This window comes from Erithacus rubecula (genome assembly GCF_903797595.1).
Source record: "Erithacus rubecula genome assembly, chromosome: 2".
Lineage (NCBI taxonomy): Eukaryota > Metazoa > Chordata > Aves > Passeriformes > Muscicapidae > Erithacus > Erithacus rubecula.
In genome coordinates, this window is record NC_136685.1 from 18,920,868 (window position 1) to 18,935,401 (window position 14,534).

The following is a 14,534-nucleotide window of genomic DNA, read 5'->3' on the forward strand; positions in this document are numbered from 1 at the left end:
CGGTAAACAGGCGGCTTCCCCGCCCGCCCCCTGCGGGGCTGCGGCCGCGGGCCGGGGACCCGCCTGAGGAGAGCTGCGCCAGGGACATCAATATTTCAGTGGCTCCTCAGCGCGGTTCTAATTAAAGGCTCGGGCGATGCGCGCCCCCCCATCCCCATCTTCCCGCCGCCGCCCCCTCCCACTCCAAACACACACACTTGGGACCGTCTCCTTACGTCGGAGAGCAGCGAAGGAGTGACTGAGCCCTGCCCGGGAGAACCGAGCAGGGGGAGGGACGGGGGGACCGGGGCGGGAGGGGAGAGAGGGCGGGAAGGGGGGGGCTTGTGCAAGCAGCGACGCTCCCGAGGTTGCCAAGTGGACTTTTATTGTTTTCCACCCACTTCCAAGTCGATACTATCTGCCGTCTCATGTCCATCCTATAGCCTATATAAGCGGCTGCGCTGGGGCTGGCGGCGATGGAGTAGTTTGTGGATACGGCGGGAGCGCAGGGACGGGAGGGGGGCGGGCGGGCCAGCCGCGGAACACTCGGACTCCCTGCGGTTCGCGGGCAGCCGCCGTCCGGGGAGCGGCTCCCGGGGTGAAGGCACCTCGGCTTCTGGGACTGAGACACAGGTAAAGCGGCCGGCGAGCGCCAGCAACCTCCTTCCCCTCCGTCTCCCTCCCCACGCCCCCATCCCTCCCGCCGCGCCGGGCCGGAGCGCGGCGTGCGGCGGGACCGGTGACAGCCCGCGGGCGGGAGCGGCCGCGCCGGACCCCGCCGGAGTTGGCGGGGCACAGCCGCGCACGGAGCGGCCATGCGCCAGGGGCGGTCAGTCGCCCGAAGGTGAGCGGCTGCGGGATGATGCTGGCCGCCGCTGCGGGCTGCCCCTGCGGGGAGGGGGAGCGAGGAAAAAGGGGAGGCTGGCGGTGCTGTTCCCTGCCCCGGCCGGTTGTCCCCCAGCCGCGCAGCCCGGGCGCGGAGCCCTGCAGCAAGGGTGGTGACTGCCGCTGCTCTCCGGCAGAAACTTCGGGGAAAGTTGTCGCTCTTCGGCCGTGCTCCTCCGCTCCGCTGCGGGCGGGGAGAGGCGGGGCGGAACGCCCGTCCCGACCGGGGCTCTGCTCCGCCGGGGCACCCCCAGCCTGGCCCCGCTCCGGGGTGCGCCCCCGCCCTGCCGCGGGGCCCGGCACCGGCTGCGGGAGGCGTGCGGGCAGCGCCGGGGCGGCAATGCCCGGGCCGGCTCCGCCCGGGGCCGGCGCTGTGGCACCGCCCGCCCCGTCCCGCTCCGCAAGCCCCCGCAGCCCGCACCGGTCTCCCGGTCTCTCCGGTGCCCTCTCCTTGTGTAACCTGCCAAGCAGTCCCCGCTCTTTCCTCCGCTAATGTTTCCGATTCCACCCCCACGAGTCTTCCCACCTTCGACCCACCCCCACTTTTCTCTTCCAGTGAAACGGGAGGGCTCACATAGCAGCGGATCCTTCCTCTTTTCATCCCCTCATGCGCTCTTCAGGTCGGACTGCAATGAGTGGACTGAGGTCTTCTGGGCTGCTGGGGCTGGTACTCCTAATGCTGTCAGCAGGATACTGCAAAGAAAAAACGGACTCCACAGATTTGAAGGACAAGCAAAGTCTCTTAAATCTCATCATGGAGATCATTCAGGAACTGAAAAGGTACCACCTGGAGAAGGACAGTGGGATGCAGTACTTCTCCAAGCATGACTATAACTTGGATCGAAGGGAAGTGGCTGACTACGGAGGATACCAGGACGAGCAGAGAGTTGGTAAGTCACAGTCAATTTCTTTCCCCCTAGGGTGCCTCGGTGAATGAGGTAGTGCATCAGGTTACTAATTTTTTATTAAGAGTTCACCACCCAAAATACCTGCAGATTCCCTTTGGTATCAGAAACAGACACAGATGGCAAATTTGGAATAAAAAACCTCCGTTAACCTCTCAGAGTCTTTTATTGTCTGGATAATGTACTCAACTGATAGTCCAACTTCCTGTGGCTTTCAGCAAAACCTAATAATATGGGAAAAGACTGAAATGAGCTGAGATCAAAGAAACAAGGGATGGAAACACTTTTTCCTGGAAGGTTACCACTTATTATCATGTGCTTAGTTTGTTTCTTGGAAATGACCATAGCAAGAATTTTCCTGCAGGACTGTAGCATGTCCTTAAAGACCTTACATATAGAAGTCCTCCCTGCAGCTCAACTTCACTGAATTGTTCATTCTGCCTGTCAGTTCCTTTTGTACTCCAGAGGTAGCACCTTTGAAATATTAGGGAACTGAGACAGTACTCATCTGACACTGTGCAGGCTGTGACCAGTTTGGGACACTCCTGCAGTCATCCTCCTGCTCGTTTGACAGGCTCTTCTCTAACCTGCTTAGTTCAGTGATGTACTTCTGTGCATCCAGTTGAAACTTGATTTAGTTTCTCCTGCTGCCATGTCTAATTTAGTGTTCCCCATCACTGCCAAGCCCCTACAGCTTTATTGCTGGTCATCTGACCCCTCCAACTGAAAGTGACTTCCGGAATATTTTCCAGCAAATATCTACTCACCTTTTCCCAAAGTGGCTTTCATTTTGATAGTATGTTATTTATTTTGTCTTTATTGATTTCATAAAGCTTCATTGTACCTTTTTGTCATTCTTATTCATAGTCAAATATCCTCATAATTTGCATTTTTTGGTGACTGTCATGAAGATGTTGCTTCTCCATTTGGATGATTAATTAAATCACAGAGGAAGACACTTTTGTTCTACTTAAGGTCAACACAGGAGAGAACATTTTGGGTTTTTTATCAATGTTAAAGAGTCAAAGAGGCCAGACCATAATCTGCTCAAGTCTAAATCTCATCTTGGAATGTGGGCATAGTTTTTGGTCACCCTGTTGGTGCAAAACATCTGGCTTGTGTGGAATAGTTACCTACAAAATTAGTAATCCTGCTTCAGAACAGATTAATTGGTAGCATTGCTACTGATTCTGAAGCAGGATTTTCATTCTGTTATTGTAATGGAGTTTTCCCCAGCAACTCTGAAAAGGAACTACCAGTTAGTCTTTCATTTCAGTTTTGGCATCACTTTCCTAGCGAGCTCGTCCCATGGGAAATTTCTGAGTGAAGCATGTGTGTTTTTAATGCTCTTCATGACATAATTAGGTCAAATAGGATAAGGTCAATTTTACTTACACTGACTAAAGTTAGAAGTAAATGAAGAATGACTTTCGAGAAGTGTCTAAATTCACAAGTGAATCGGATCTGGATGGAAATGCTCTCTGCTTTATATCTGATAAGAGGTGCCAGGGGAATGAAGAAGGCTGCTCAGGCATTCATGGTCAAGTAAATAAAGCACCATATAGCGTATCATACACAATCAGCACTAAGCTATCAGCATAGAGTTTGTAACGGAAAGCAATCAAAGATAGCTGTAAATCAGGAAGTCACAAGCAGGGGTTAGGGCTAAAATGGATTTCAGTAAACCAGTTTCATTTTGCCATCTGCTGAACACAAAACACAAGGCGGTAAACCACAAACATAGGGAGCCAGAAGAGAGCAATTTGCTTGGAATCATTTCCTGTGAATTTTATTTACTGCTCGGGGGAGGGAGGGAGGGAAGATTCCTGTAAGTAGATCAATCCAGTTTCATGATTACAGTAGAACAGTGCTTCTACAGACATACCTGGGACGGAATAGTGGTTACATTTGCATAAGAGGATTAGAAAACACAGCTCCAAACTTGAATATATCTTTGGGTCTTTACCACTTGTGTAATAGGAAAGAATTTAAATCTAGGTAAACTTGATAATGTAGTCCATAGGGAGCTAAAATCTGACTCTCAGTTAAGAACCATCATCATTAATGATTTCTTACCTAACAGACATTGTTCCATCAGTACTGTGTTTTACAGAGCATTTTACAAGGTAAAAGTAAAGTGAATGCTTTCAACTTGGTCTACTGTAAGCAGAGGACTTTTGACCTCCATGCACATGTCAAGACATAGTGGTGATGTTGCTGGACAGAGCATTCCCTGTCCTCATACTATGGCAAGCATAGGTCCAATGCAGAGTAACTATTCTGTTTTCTGTCCAACAGAAATTGTTCCCAGAGATCTGAGGATGAAAGACAAGTTCTTGAAGCATTTAACAGGTATGTTTTAATTTTGCATTGGTATCCATACTTCACTTACATACCATAAGCTACACTGCTTACCTGTGAGCTCTGCTGATTCATAACTTATTTTTTCTTTATATTTCAGGTCCACTCTACTTCAGCCCAAAATGTAGCAAACACTTTCATCGGCTTTATCACAATACAAGGGATTGCACCATCCCAGCATGTAAGTAACAGAAGCAGACACTTCCCTAAAACAAGAGGAAACTCTAAAATTTATTAGCTTTATCAAGTATCAGTAGTGATACAATGTCAGAATGCATTCCCTAACAAAAAAAAATTTGGACTGCTCTAAAATGTGCTAAGTATCCTCTACAGCATTGCTAGACAGCATCACAGAGAGGAAAATAGAAATAAAACTTTCTCATTGCAAATGCACTAGGTATTTGCAGAATGGCTGTAAACACTGCATCCTTAGGTACTGATCCATTTGCCTCATGGATTCCAAACCAAGTGTTTGCTTTTCATAGGAACATGACTCCTCTCACAAATACTTTATATGTAATATCCAGTGCTGTTAATTCAATATAGGATCACAAATCCAAGTGGGGTAATTTACTTTTCATTGATTATCTATGTAGGACACATTTTATATAAGTTTTCTATTTTGACTGTTCAGCTACCAATCTGCCACTGGTGTTGACAATGAATCTTTGCAGCATTTTTCTTCAGTGAATTATAAAAGTATAACTTCTTAGTTTAGAAAAAAAGTAAGTGCAGGTGAACACAACTAAGCAAATGCAGCTTATGATGCCTCATCACTGTTGTGCAGTAGCGAGAATTGAATAAAAATCAAACACTGACATTTATCAGTCAGAAGATGTGACTCCAGATACATACTGAGGTGGACCTGTTGAGTAAGCAGATGCTATTTTAGTGCAGCCTTTTTAGAATGGAAGCACACTTTATTTTACTTGTCTGAGGTCAACCAGTTGGGTCAGTAGCAGAGCTGGGAATAGAAACAAGAGCTACAGATTCCAAGTTTCAAGTATTAATAAATATTACAGCCCAGTGCATTTTAAAGGCATATTTGGTAAGAATTGTGGACATTTTCTCTATTTGTAAGGCTTCAGATTAGGAATTCCTTGGGAAGACAAGGATTTCTAGATGACAGGTAACCAGATCACACTCTGTTTACATGGGTGGAGATGTAAGTTGTTCATAACTTGTCTGTTCTGAACAAGCAACAGTCATATTACCTTTTTCATAAGGATCACAACACAAACATCACTTGGCTCAGCACTAATGAGTACTCCAAACTGTGAAGCTAAAAACTAGTTTGCCTTGAAGGCTCTAATCAGCCTTTTCCTCCTGACAGGTGACATATCCTCCAACATAATGTCTGGATAATGGAGGATAATTTGTATGAGTGGCAGTTATACCATAACTATGCTATGAGTTTGGGTTTGTTAACATTTCATCTCCAGAAAACATTAGATGTAGTTACTCATTAATGAAATAATGCCTAACAAAAGTGAACATCACTTACTGGGCTGGATTGACTAGCATCTCTTTAAAGTAACTTCTTCTAGGAAAATGAGATGAACAGCCTGCTTTAACTCTTCATGCACAGAATGATGTTACTTTTTGATTATATCCTGACTTCAAATTACACTGTTCCTTCTGTGTAGAAATGTGAAGGCCAAACAGCAAAGAAACTGAAAATGTCTCTGATGCTGCAGAGTGGTGGTAGGCAGTACAAAAGCATGGTGTTGGCATACCTTCTAGTACTTTGTATAGTACAGTAGCATTGGTACCTGAAAAATAATTTACTTTTCTGTCTGTCCATAACCAACTTTCATAATATTTGCTTTCAGTTTTTCATGTAAATAAAAAAAAAAAATCTTATAAATAATTTCTTTAGTTTTCCATTGGTTCTGTGTCTTACCATGAATGCATGAAAAAGTTGAAGGTACCTAAAGTATGAGCAACTAACAGTAGGACTACTGTGGAAAAAATAATTTTACTAGTTTTAAGATGAAACTTGATACTCTTATGAATGTTTATGATATGGTCATCTACTTGGGCTGGACTTAAGATTTGTATGACTAGAAGATGTTATTGTCTAATTTAACAGCTTTCCCGGGAAGAAAATCTATTGGAGAGTGGCATTAAATAATAAGTTGACAGACTTGCTCATGGAGGGCTGGATTTCAAAGGTGGATGAGCAGTACTTACTCTTTCTCTAATATGGAAATACTACAGTCACATGTTTAGATCCTGCATGGAAGCACAGCCACAGATGTATAAATTTTTATACATACATACATACACTTGGAGAGCCTCCAAGCACATTCATGCTGTTTGTTTACAGATAGAACATGTGCAGAAGTCAGTTGCAGTTACACGTGCCATTAGACATGGCTTTTAGTTATTACCAAATTTTTGCACATCCCTCTTTCAAGTCAAAGGAGTTGATTTTTATTCTGTTGCAAACTACTTCATTGAACTTTGCTATAACACAAATTTGCATACTGAAAACAATTCTGATTTTTAAAGGAAAATTTTATTATTTTGGTAATCTAGTCATGTTGGTTTTTTTCTTCATACAGACTATAAAAGATGTGCCAGGCTTCTTACTCGATTGGCAGTAAGCCCTATGTGCATGGAAGGATAAAGGTAAGCTTTTTCTTAGTAGAAATTACATTACACTACATAGCAAAGCAGTGGTTGTTTTGTTTCATACATGAAAATTCATGGGAATACAATAACAACTCTCCTTCAGATAAGGTATTACCCTCCCAGAGGACTTAAGTAACTGGCTTTATCTGGCAAATTTTGGCATTAAGGAAAGGGTACCCCCTACTGGAAATCATTTCATAAACGTCCATGTGCATCATCTGTGAATTATTTATAGCAGCATACAGTTAGCAGATAGTGCATTTTGTTGTTACAGAACAAAACACAACAGCTGTGGCTTATTTTTCAGGAGTTTACTCAGCACACAATTGCCTGTATCGGCAGCAGCAGCCGCCCTTTGGTGTGTGCAGCTGTAGATCTGGGCTGTACTCAGTGCTCAGTAGCATGAGTTAATGTGTACATAGCTGTACACATCAAAGCTTTATAAATGCAGATAGGTCACAGGTGCTTTTATAGTAATTCAGTTAAAATGTATTGATAGTAGCATTGATGAACTAACTTCAGACTATTCGGATTTTTTGGGATTTCCTTGTGTACACCTCTCATGTCTAGAGGTTAATTCCTTCCCTCTTTCCCTAGATGGGCCTCTGTTTCCCACAAATGCTTAGGAAATATCATCATGCACCAAAATTAAAACAAAGGCCACTCAACCAAACGAAAAAGTACTCCCAAACTGTCTGTATTTTAGATAACTGTAACATAAGAAAACAGAAGGACAAATTTACATTCTGTCTTCAGCCTTTATCTGAGCCAAAATGCGATCTTGGACAAAGGGGTAAATAATGACCATGCAGATTTGTCAGTAACAAATGCTGTCAAGCCAAGAGGCTTTAACTCTGTGACAAGATAGACATCTTGTAGAAGGAATCAGTGAGAAAAGTAATAACTATTAAGCATTTTATTTTATTTTAAGCATTGACAGTTTTGCACTTCAGTCTCACAAGGAAGCTTGGGACATGGGATCAAGTAAATGTAAAAATGACTGGGAAAAGATACATAAGTAAAACTGGAAAAATGTACTGACCTGTGTCACACAGCTTCATTGGGGTTTGATATTGGTCATTATTTTCATTAATAACTTGGGTGATAGAACACTTAAGTATTATAGGACAAGCCGCCATGATACAGTGCAACCTGGAAATTAAAAATAATCTTGGAAAATAAGCCAAATAGCCCTAAACCAGGATAACAGATAACAAACAGAATTATGAAGTCCTGTAGGATTATTCAACTGCAGAAATACATGGAATTTGATGACTAGTTAGATAGTGCTGTTGAAAATACAGGTTTTGTTGTGGACTGCAAACTAAGCAAGTCAGCAGTGTTACACTTGGAGAAAGTCAAACAATACTGGAATTTATAAATAGAATCATTGTTTCTGAAACTCCTGACATAATTACTGTTAATGGAATCTTGTAATTAATGACACCACACTTGAGGACATAGGCATTCTTCTTGTAAGAGTCCAAAGAAGAGCAATGTGGATGACTAAAGGTCTACAATTCTCAGTATACAAGAATAGTTACAGGAATTAGGATTATTTAATTTAAAGAAAACACGACTGCAGGAAAACCTGATGGAGCTATTCAAGTAATTCTCTCTATCCAGTCTGGATAAATGAGACATCATTTGTTTAATTTTGCAAATAGGTGAATAATGTTATTACCTTACCTGTTAGTAATACCAATAAGCAGATACATCAGTGTGTGAAATTATTTTCTCCCTTTTTTTAGAAAATTGTATCTTAACAACCTGTTATGTAAACATGAACTTGTAATGCAAAGGAATAGCAACTAAAGTTATTAATATCTCAAGCTGAGAGTCTATTCATGAATGCCCATCTCTCAACCAGCCTTTGCTCAACATGTTTCAATGTCAGTAACAACTGTCCACTTCTTTATTCACACAATCAGTGGTGGTAGACTCTTCAAGCAGCTCAGTTAGAAGACTATCCTCTACCACATACATCTGGAGATGCACTGGTCTGTAAGATTAAGCCTCTTTTCTCCTCAGGGCTTTTCCACTGCATCAGTTCAATTCATGTGAAACAAATTAGGTTTCCTATTTTGTTCAGCATCTGATTTTTTGGTTTCATTGCAGGTTTATAAGTGGGCTGAGCTATAGATGGACTATTACTTTGGCAAACTGGTAGTTTTGTTGGACTTTACAGATCTGTGGACGTCTATCCATGTTTAGAGATCAATTTGGAGAGAAGAAAAAATATAATTTATTTTTATTTGTACTTAAAGTGCATTTTGGACTAGTACAGCTTCAAAGCACACAAGACATTGACACTCAGAGCTAAGATCAAGCAAGAAAATAATACATGACAACAGGAGTTAGACATGTTACTGTCACAACACATACCTAAGTGGGCATGTGTGTTTATGGTACAACATGTCTTATGGATCCTTTACTTTTTCTCATGTATCCTATATATATAACTGATCTCCATCTCCTTCTTTTTTTTTTTTTCTTTCTTTTTTTTCCTTTTTTTTAGAGTGTATGTTGCCTTTCTGCCTGTTGTACAGACATGAGCAATGCAGGGACCCAGTAACAGCCCTGCAACTTGTTGAGATTGCATGAGTGAAGCCAGAGCAGCATATTTGCATTATCAGATCTCTCAGTAGTCTTTTCCCAGTCAGCCATCCAGGCTGTACTCCTGGCTGCCATCAGCACCACCTCTAATTAATTTTATTCTGTAATCCTTTCTCATGGTCACACAGCTATGCTAGAGTCCTGTCTTTAGTGCTGGGTTGGTTTTTTTTTTTTTCATTCTGTTCTTCAGCCTCTCTTCTGCCAGCTTCCTAAGAGTTCCCATATTCCATGCTTGCTTTGCTTCACTCCATGCAGATATATGCCATAACTGTTAAGTTGCCCATATCTGCCGTAAGAGATGCCAGGAACACGATTCCTGAAGTCTTCACCTAAATAAAGGTCACAATTCAGATCATGAGCAGTTCTGTGACAGACAGTGATGAATCTGAAAATGCCTTTGATAGCATTTGTCACAGCCACTTTGGCTACAGCCATACAGATTTTACTGCTTCTGTTTGAAAACTGCAGGTGCTACTGTAGGTGCCCTCCCTTTTCCATAACCTGTTCTTCACGTGTTAGCTGAAGACTAACTGATCTGATAGCTTATGTTGAAAACTCCTTGCACTGTGAGGAGTAGCTCAGGGACTAAAGACTGCATTATCACATATTATTACATACTTCCATTTTGAAGATTCTGTACTGACAAATATTAATGGGGTTTTAAAAACTTGTAAAGCATCTAAAGTTATTTAAAATGAAGTAAAACTAATACACTAATAAATAGACACACAAATAAATACAAGACTGGTGCAAGCAGTTGGAGTCTTGGATTATGCAGAGAAAATGAGGTTTATATATTATAAAAAGTGTATTAAAGAAATCTACCAGTTGCTTGTTTCCTTAAGATGCAGATAATTAATATTTGTACATACAGGTCAAATATTATTTGAAAAATTCCTAACAAGCTTAAAACTGAAATTTCTTTTGGAACTCAAAAAAACCTGTGTAAATGCCTCGAGATGTATTGACCATAATAGTAATGCATGTGACAGATGTTGAAAATGCAAGATAAAGTTGGAAACTTAAAATATATGAAGAAAAAACTGAAATACTCCAGCAAATATCCCATTCCTATACACCGTATTACGTATCCACTTTTTCATACTATTCTTAAACCATATTTGGGCACTTGAATTTTGCTTCAAGTATTTTGTAACAATGGAAACAGCAGTCCTTAATTGCATTCTCCTGTAGACTGCTGCTTTCTCCGAGTAACATTGAGTGCATTGAAGAAGTGTCAGACACTTGAATTCCATTAAAAGTGGAGTTGAAATTAAGATGAGGGGTTAGTGTATTAATCAGTGACGACCTGTTTTCTAGAAAGTATAGCTTGATCTGTTTTATACAGCTGCTCAGGGCATGTTCAATCTCCTCTTCTTAGTGCCAGGAAGTGATTTCCAAGTTAACTAATTTAAGACTTTTATCAGAACTACTGCTTTGAGTTAAAAAGCCAGTGTGCATGGATACTAGTGTGGCACTGTCCAGTTTATTAAAAGGCAACTCATAGTTTTCCTTGTTGAGGGGTATCTGTGGCTGGCACCAGATTGAACATTAAGAGCTTCATGATCTTCAGTGCATGGATCTCTGTGATCATACTACAGCAGAATTCCACCTGGATGTGGAATTTCTTGGGAAAAGAATTTATGTAAGCATGGGGAGTTCTACTACAAAATTCTACTGGCACAGTATTTTAAAGTTTATTTTGATATTTAAACCACAAAATTCTTCTCATATAGATTAGCTTTTTCTTACAGAGCTTATCATCATGCAGGTAATAACCAGAATCAAATTCAGAAAGCTGTAATATGCCTTTACAGTAGCTTTCATTTGTGCTTTTAGAAGTTAGCAGAGTTGGCTGAGGAGTTGTATAGTTACCCATGTTCTCAGCAGAGGCTGTAGTCAGATTGCATTCACAATCTCCATTAAGACTATCCACCATCCTTCAGCAAAGTTCCAGCCTACTATTCCTAGACTGATGCATATAACAGACTATATGAAATAAAAGAAAGTAAAAAATAAAACAGATATATAAATGCTAAAAATCTGGGATCTTCTCAAAGGTTTCTGAAAACGCCAGGGGTTTAGAAAACTGAGTTAGCTGATACAAAACTGATAAGTTACCCATACAAAAGCAGGTGTTGATGAGATGACAAATGAGCATCCTAACTGCTGTTTTTCACCCCCAGTGAGCTGCATATTCCCATTAGTAATGGGAAAAGTTTTTATTACATTACATAAATGTTTAACTTGTAGGTTGTACCACATATTGATCAAACCAAAAGCGTGTTAATTTCTTATAAATGTCACTTTTTAACATCATATCTTAAATAGGCTACAGTGGGAGCATACATACAGAAAATAAGCTAGATGAAAATGCAAGACAAGGAAAATTTACATCAGTTTCCTCCTCTAAGGAAGGGTATTTATATAAAAGTAATTGTCCTATCTGCAAAGCCAGAAAAAAACCCCTAGATTACATTAAGGTTTTCTGTAACATTATTACATTTCCTAATAGCTTTCAAAAATTGCAAAACTTAATGTTTAAATACTACTAACAAGTATTTCTGTATTCACCAATAGCTTGATATTCAATGGATTATGTCAAGTCCAACTGACTTCGCATACAAATTATTCCATCACAAATTATACTTAAGCAGTAGAAAATGTAGAGAAGCTCAGAGTATCAGAGAATTCGCACTGATCATGGGCAAGACAGTTACCTATGTTCAGACAGATGGTAAGAAAGTTTTAACTGTGAAAAAATACCATCAGCAGAATTCCAGTATAAGATTACCACTGTTTTTTATCCCCCCCCCCCCATGAATTTTTGATGGCTCTAAGACACCAAAGCTTCATCTGGGTCTGTTTGCATGTAAGAGTCTTTCAGCTGTATAGTTCCTGCTGACTGAAAAGACACTACATTTTTTACTTCTAAATAAGAACAGGCATATAAACACATGGGTGGACAGACTTTCAGCATTCAGTGCTCACCTGTCTAGAAGAGGATAGACTTCTTAGATATGTGTATGTGCACTACATTTTACACTACATTTTCTTACAAGCTTTAAAGGTGTGGGGGAATAGGATTGTGAAAACCTTCACTGCTTAACCTTTGAAACAACATTTCTAGAGTAGAGACAAAATACATACATAAGCAGTGTAGAAACCTGTAATTTTGTATTGGTGATTTTGATATTGTTGTCATAGGTGGTGATTTTATTCCAAGTAACTCTCCTGAACAGGAGAACAGGCAGCAAATTGAACCACTGCAGCTCCTGCTTAGTTTGTGGTAGCTCAGTGTTGGCATGTTCCAGGGGCTATAGTTATACAGCCAACCCTGAAAAAGTTACTTCTGTTTGTTTCTTGTTTATGTGAATCCGTTTCTTCTCAAGTAGACCCAATGAAACATCAAATCCTTCCTAGATCCTTCAAACTGGACATGCCATCAACAGCTCCTGACACCAAGGCATTTAGACAGCAGCTTGCAATCTGTTAATGCTATTGCTGAGGTTTATTTACTTCTTGACTTCAGATGCAGTCATTGGAACAGATTAACTATGAGCACATTTTTAATAGGTAGAAGTCGATTTCCCTAGTGTGTGTACCAAAGATGAACCATCAAAAAAAGTGATGCTTTCCAGAATTTTAGCCTTGATTAATAAAGAAAGCATTAATTTAACAGTCAGGTTGATATGAACTGAGCTAAATCTGAAAATCACTGTTGCTCTTTCCAAAGTTATTACTAAATTGTTCAGTTTTATTTATTCTTTTCACTATGATAAACACATTCTCAAATACATGTATGTGAGTATAAAAATGATGAAAGGCAATTTTCTGTTTTCTTTTAATTTACTAGATATTACCATGACAAGAAACACCAAGAACCAAGAGAAGTGCCTTGGAAACCAACAGGGAAATATAACTTACTACCTTTTAGTGAATTCCATTGTGAACAAGAGATTTATTTTTGCAGATTGACAGACTACTTCCCATAATTCTTTTAACATGCATTTTGTATGTCATCGACAGTTTGCAGATTGACATTCTCTACAGTACCATAACTGCCAGTAGTACTTAATGCTCCATACTTAAAAAACACACTACAATTGATGTGTAATGCTGCCAAAAATTATGTAAACACGAATATTTCACCAAGAAAATTCATGTTCTATTGCTTAATTCTACAGTTTTAAGGAATGTTTGTTTGTATATCTAGAACTACTAAAGATCTGCTCCACAGTAGTTGTGGTCACTTGATATTCTTCATGCTTATACAATTTTTTAAAAGTTTGGTTAAAACAGACTTCCATTAGGGTCACATTGTACCCTGGAGTACAAATTGCATGACAAACAGGAACGTAATTCCAAGTAGACATACTTTTTGGGACAGTGGAGCATGGATTTTGTATACAAACACAAGCTGCCATTAATTTACTTTATATAATAAATGTATAAAACATTCCAGCGAACGTGCAATATGTAAATACTGTAAATAAGCATAAGTAATAAAGTGTTTGGTATTAAGTTGTTCTCAGTTTGTTTTCTGTTCATTGAATACAAGTAAACAACCTCTCTTCTGGTATCTATTATCATTTATCCACACTTAAAACTTCTTTCCACAAGGAGTTCACTAGTATAAGAATGTGTACTCACTTCAGAGTTTCATAACTTGGACATGCTGGATTTGTGAGGATGGATAGATCTGTTTCAAACCTACAGAATGCCCAGACTACAAGGCTGCTCACATTCTCTACAGCATTATAAAATGGAATATTTTTGTAGACTAACAGATGTTCTGAGGTTTTTGTTTGGGGTTTGGGTTTTATTTGGGGAGGGGCTTTTTGGTGTTTTTTCAATAATGTGCAGTCTGCTCATGATATTGCAAGGCAATGTAATCAGAAAATACCTAGTAAATCATTTTAGTATGTGGGATTTTTGAGGAGTTAGTGTTACTCCAAAAACCTTGACATGTTTCCTTTTCTTCCTCAAATCAGCTATTAATTCCAGTTGTCACAGTAAAATGACTCAAACAGGAAAAAAATTTTCATGTACAATCTATAAATCCATGTTTTGGGTTTGCATGGCCAGACTTTGGTAGTGGAGGGGTTACAGGGGTGGCTTCTGTGAGCAGCTGCCAGAAACTTCCTCCAT

General features: G+C 40.3%; 1 protein-coding gene across 1 annotated transcript; it reads left to right on the top strand.

The window, feature by feature from the left end:
* The first annotated feature begins 560 nt into the window (after positions 1-560).
* On the top strand, positions 561-13,917 carry ALKAL2 (ALK and LTK ligand 2). The gene is made up of 6 exons (XM_079325727.1): positions 561-612; positions 1,421-1,754; positions 4,068-4,121; positions 4,231-4,311; positions 6,698-6,764; positions 9,286-13,917. Exons 2-5 carry the CDS (start codon positions 1,472-1,474, stop codon positions 6,760-6,762), a joined length of 483 nt encoding a protein of 160 aa, XP_079181853.1. The 5' UTR covers positions 561-612; positions 1,421-1,471; the 3' UTR covers positions 6,763-6,764; positions 9,286-13,917.
* The last annotated feature ends 617 nt before the right edge of the window (positions 13,918-14,534 follow it).

Excerpts from the sequence above, each read along its gene's own strand:
- ALKAL2 (XM_079325727.1), top strand. The coding sequence starts at position 1,472 with ATGCGCTCTTCAGGTCGGACTGCAATGAGTGGACTGAGGTCTTCTGGG. Across the intron at positions 1,755-4,067 it reads CCAGGACGAGCAGAGAGTTG|AAATTGTTCCCAGAGATCTG; the intron begins GTAAGTCACAGT and ends TCTGTCCAACAG. Across the intron at positions 4,122-4,230 it reads GTTCTTGAAGCATTTAACAG|GTCCACTCTACTTCAGCCCA; the intron begins GTATGTTTTAAT and ends TTTATATTTCAG.